Source organism: Pyxicephalus adspersus, chromosome 2, assembly GCF_032062135.1.
Source record: "Pyxicephalus adspersus chromosome 2, UCB_Pads_2.0, whole genome shotgun sequence".
NCBI classification, from domain to species: Eukaryota; Metazoa; Chordata; class Amphibia; order Anura; family Pyxicephalidae; genus Pyxicephalus; species Pyxicephalus adspersus.
This window is the reverse complement of record NC_092859.1, coordinates 136,975,627-136,981,369: the sequence shown is the minus strand read 5'-3', so window position 1 is coordinate 136,981,369 and position 5,743 is coordinate 136,975,627. Positions and strand designations below refer to the sequence as shown.

The 5,743-nt window shown below is 36.5% G+C and overlaps 1 protein-coding gene across 2 annotated transcripts in view; it reads left to right on the top strand.

Annotated features, from left to right (window-relative positions):
• The window catches only part of SKOR1 (SKI family transcriptional corepressor 1), a 24,771-nt gene extending 19,474 nt beyond the window's left edge, over positions 1-5,297 (top strand). For both annotated transcript variants that reach the window (XM_072402586.1, XM_072402585.1), the window contains 3 exons: positions 2,214-2,288; positions 3,046-3,111; positions 4,671-5,297. In XM_072402586.1, coding sequence (XP_072258687.1) covers positions 2,214-2,288; positions 3,046-3,111; positions 4,671-4,780 — 251 coding nt within the window. In that variant the 3' untranslated portion in view covers positions 4,781-5,297. The remainder of the gene's footprint in view (positions 1-2,213; positions 2,289-3,045; positions 3,112-4,670) is intronic.
• The last annotated feature ends 446 nt before the right edge of the window (positions 5,298-5,743 follow it).

Sequence of the window (5,743 nt, the reverse complement as noted above, 5' to 3'; positions counted from 1 at the left end):
TTTACAAAAGCTACTTTCAAGAACTTAAAGATATAAAATACTTATTTGTTTCAATTAGACATCAAAGTACTACAGTGGAATCGATATCGATCGAGATATCTGAAATACATAGCACACTGCAGATACAGGTCTGCTTATGGCACTTGATGGCTGTGTTCTTCTTTCTAACACTCCTGGTTCTCCCAATAGACCAGACAAGTTACTTGATGATCAGATGCAGACAGTCCGCAATTAGCTAAATATTTGTATGCAGATCTGACTGATCATGCAGGGATTATTCAATTATGGAATCCAAGCAGTCGTTATGGATGAATTGTATGATTCTCTGCAGAATAGACAAATCTGCATGCGTATATTCAAGCTGATAAAAAGATTACAGTTTGGATTGTGAATTGTTTTACTTGTCTCTGGTATACAGCATAATGTGGCATAGCATTGAAAGTAATCTAACACAATCCCTCAGTATGACATTTTATTTAAGAAATTAGCACAATACATAGACCATGATGCCCAATATAAATACAATATACATTAGTAATGTCGATACAGTCAGTTTTATTAAAATCTTATTTAGGTAGAAGGGGAAATAAAATGCAGTGATTATATAGAAGCTATGCATGGCAGAGGAGTAAATTTTCATCTCTTTAACTAAACTCTTGCTGAATATTTCTGTTAAAGCTTAAAACAGAAGGATAAAACTCTCAAGTAAAACCAAAAGTAACTAAAGAAAAGTGTAGGGGCTGCAATATGCTGACCTCCTTCCTGGCTGGCAGATTGATCAATACTTAAGTATTTAAGTGCAAAAATATACAAATCAAAAGATTGACATCTCTGACTGCAGTCTTTTTTTCTAGGTCAATGACTAAGACATAAGACAAAGGTAGCCAGGTAAATAGCAATTTTGGAAGAAAGTCAGCAATGGCATCCTACATGTTTCTTTTAACTAGAAGTTCCTGTGAAAACTATTTTAGTGGTTGGTTATTGGAAAATGTTCAGAAAGACAAAAATATATACTGTTTGTGTGAACACATCACAATACACCATTGACCCGATTTACTAAAGGTGTTAAGAATGTTCAGACGATAATTTGTGTGAACATTCACCTAAAATATCCAATGAGATGCAAAAAAAATGTGCAAAGAGGAATTTGATTTTGACATCATTGGATGATTGAAATTAATATTAACATAATTTATTGTCTGAAGGTTATCATTTGGTAAACCACCAAGACACAATTATCATTTATTTGAGGATAATAAACATCTGGAATCTTCCAGTCCAGCTGCTATGGCTACTTACAATATATGTTGTAAGTGTTTTACCATATAGACAGATTGTGGACTATATCTGGTAAGGTGTCAGACTATGAGCATTTCCTGCCCATGGGTACTTTAACGCAATGTCCATATTTTATGATATAGGTGGTGAATCTTTTCACATGTTGGTCTCAAAAGAATTATAGCTTGTTCTCTACCCATAAAAAAAGCTTCTTTGTTCGTCTAAAGTATTTAATGTGTGGAGCCCTTGCTATGGAATCCAATTGTACTCAGTAGGTTTCCAAAGCCAAATCTGCCATATAAATTAGAAAGCAATTGTTCCACTTTCTTGCTTTAAGTTGTGTTACAAAGTGCATTCAAGATTTAGTAATTCACTGTGGAAATCACATAGGCATACATATTCAATTTACCTATGTAAAGGTTGTAATATCCTAAGAACAGAGGGCTTGACACTTGTAACATAAAGATATTGTCATTTAGGAACAGAATAGAAATACAAGGATTAGACATTCATTGTACGTTCATCCCCGGGCTCCCACATTCAGTGCAATCAGTAACATGTTGCTCTTGTTACTGATACAACAATAATTCTTTAGGCTAAGGAAAGTAATTAATTTGGAGTTAAAATGCAGAAACTGTGAATTCAAAGACTTGTATTAGGTCTCAAGTGGCCTGTTCCCAATCACACATCAACGTCCCATGCTAATACCATAGGCAAGATTAACATGAGAGCCACGATTACCCTCTTCACAATGTCACCGCATGAACCAAAGCCCGTAGGAGTTTCTGGTGGCAGAGTATGGAGTTTCTTGGAGGAGTTAGGTGCTAATTGTACAGGCGAATCGTCACTTTGGACTCATTTCACTCATGTCTTTTGCCCTTATGTACAAAAATGTATTAGTGTATGTTGTACTGATGTCTGCCCTTTATTCCTAGACAATTTCCAAGACCAGATGAAGAGAGAATTGGCATACAGAGAGGAGATGGTCCAGCAGCTGCAGATTGTGAGAGGTAAGCTATTCTGCCGTCATCTGATGCTGTTTACAATCAGCTCCTTCATCTAGGTTTAAATGCAAGGTAATTTAACAATTATCTTTTCTTATTTAATATCCTCTGATTAGTCTAAACATAGCAAACAAGCCTCGCTTGGGCCTTGCAGGCACCATTACCAAACAGTGATTGAACTCCTCTGCACACTAATTTGCATGGGTTTCTAAATTAAAAATCGAGGCGTAAAATTACCTGCGTGTTAATGCCTGCGATTGTGTTTAATTCTGCTCGTATCCATCTGCCTCCCAGCACAAAATCACAGGCAGTGTCCTTACTGTAACTCACTTCTAACAAACTGCGCTGCATTGTCTCACTGAGCAGGGTGCTATTAACCCAATCTCATCCTTAGCGCTGTTCATGTGTCTTTATAGCTGTACTTGGCGCCTTTTAGTGTATGCAGTCTGAATTATATCAAGGCGAGTCAATAATACCAGGCTGAGCCTTAAATATATTTATAAGAACTTAATTAAACTTTGTTGGATATTTAAATAATATTTTAGAATATTTTCATAAAATAAACCATTTTTTGTATATTTGTCTGAGACAATGGAAATGTTGAGGTTTTGCTCAGTGTTTAAATGCATTGATAGAGTGATTGTGTTTAGGCTGAGATAGGTGGGAAAGGTAAGATTGCCCGGTCTGGTAAGGAAAGGGTTGAGTATTTAGAGAAGAGCCTGTCATTGAGCATGAAAAGCTAAAGTCTTCTTTTTTTCCCCAGACACCCTGTGTAATGAACTGGATCAGGAGAGGAAAGCACGCTATGCCATCCAGCAGAAATTAAAAGGTATTAACAAAGGAGACAAGAGAAAAGTGTGTCACAGAGCAATTTAAAGTGTATAAAACTGTGCATACAGAACGAGTGGGACTCCATAGACACTGTGAATGTACTGTGAGCATTGGCGTTTTATAAAACTGATTGCAAAGAGAAGGAAATTAGGAAATCTAGGCACACAGATAACAGAGGGAGAAATTTTGTTCAACACACAGTGTAAGGTGAATGCTCAATTCAGTTAATACTAAAAAACGGGGATACAAATATAGTAGAAGATATTGGCGATAAGATGAACAGAACATGAAAAATCTATTAAAAAGGGTTGCTAAATTAGCTTAATAACAAGAAAGGAGGGTAATACAAAAATTTGGTACCCAATATGGTACAAATGATTGACCCGTAATCATACATAAACACAAACTTTGTACATAAGCTCCTGCAAAAAGCAGTGACATTCAGTTACTCATAGCAACTATTAGGACTTCACCTTTCATTAGACTTTGGCAGTCAGAACATTGAAAGTTACTCTCTGAGCGGTTTTTGTGAGTTACTTCCCTTTGTATGTTGCTCTTTGCCTTGTTATAAGAACATTTCCATGAAAGGGTAATAAAGGCTGCTATTATAGATCAGCTGAAAAGAAAACCACATTTATAATTAGCTCCACTTTATATGCCCATGTCTCATTTGCCATATTTATAAAGTTGTTGATCGGCTATCAAGCACCACTTGATAACATTTCCCCAGTAGAGAATGCCATAGGCCACAAGGGGATCAGTGGTGCTTTTAAAACATCATATTTACCACTTTTGCAGCTGTTTGCTACTGTAGAAAAGGGGGAATAGTTACCCCATTCAACTCACTGGAACTTCTGATACTCCTGATTGCCACTTTATAGGTATTCTAATACCCGTACTCTCCACTTTAAGAAGCTTCATCACCAGGGAACCAAACCTGTTCCTACTTTATAAATATGGCTGGCAAAACTGTCCCCCAACTTTTAGTACCGAAATGAAGACTCATATGTATATTTTATGTTTTCAGATGTAATATTAGCCACATATAAAGTAAATATTAGATTAAGTGTATTGTTTTGCATCGATCCAGAAATTAATTTAGGCAGAACGGTTTCCTAAGTGGGGTAGAAGTTTATCAATTTTTTTGATACCAGACTGTCTGGACTGGCATAAATCCCCCACATTAGATCGCAATTGCCTGCAAATGCATTCTCTCTTGTGATGTGGCTTTCACAGCTCCAGCCATTTGTGCTATTTATATTTATTGCAGAAGCAAAACGGTTGTAGCCTGGGCCTACTGACATCCACCAGGCCACAGGCTCCTGTCTATAGTTACCTTGTAGATGATCTATTTCTGTATCTTTTGTACTAATTCTCCTAAATCTCATTAATAATGGATTTCCTTTATTGGCATAGTGTGGATATTTGTTATCACAAATATCATTTCTGTATTTTTAGAATAAAACAAACTAGCAGTGATTTATGATTTATGATCTATTAACAGTGATCTATGATCTCCATCTTAACACTAATACTGTCAATATGTTCTCTTTAAAGATGCTGATACCAAGAGCCTGCACAGAGAACTGTTCCTTCAGACCTCCAGTCCTGCCCCACTCAGCTACATTTGGGCACCACGGAAATTGATGTACCCTCCGGCACCCTGAAAGAGACAGGGAATCATGTCAGCACAAACCAAGCCATTCCCTGCCTCTGTGTTTGAGATAACACCCGTGTTACCGCCCGGGGGAGAAATTCCCCCTGGGACAATGGGCGAACTTGTATATACTGTACAGTAAACAGCAGGATGTCTGTGCACTGAGGAATCTGAGCCAGGAATGATCCCCAGATCAACCATGTAATATAAGGCTTTGTGTATAAATGACACATATATATATATATAATATAAATATATACATATATATATAAAAAATGATTCTTGCAAAAAAAAAAAAAAAAAAGTTCAATGTATTAATTGTTTTAACACCTATTCTGTATGTTCCCACTGAACATCAGTAGTGGCAGAAAGGGTGTTCATCCGGCACCAGAAGACATGTGACACTAGGGGGTTATTGGTGGTAGAGTGGCCACGTGCAATGGATATCTATGTACTGTGATTCTTATTAAAGCAGTATTTTTTTAAGTTATTGGGATTATTTTCTATATTTGTTTGGTTTTATCATCTTTTGTTGTACACACTGCATCCTGCAAATCTGCTGTTTTGGCTCCTCTTCTTTCCGGGGCTTGCCTTTTCATCCAACACTACTACGGTATCTTTGTTCTTCCTTCGGGTTCCTCCTGATGTTTCCCGATCTCGCACTACACAAGTGACTTCTCTTATTACAAATATAAGAAAAGGTGCTGAGATTTGTGAGATTTGGTGCTTGTTTCTTTTTTTTTTAATATTTTATTTCCACAATATAGAAAATGACATAGTATCAATATCAAAAGAACATAAATCAAAGTACAAAGTAACCATTTACAATTTCAAACTTGAGTTACATAGATATGAACAATATATTATCCCATCAAGTGAAAATGTGTCTTTGAGACATATACAACAATATTTAACAATATACTTGGGTATGCCAACAGTACCATATCCATGCTGTCACTGCCCTGGAAGGTAA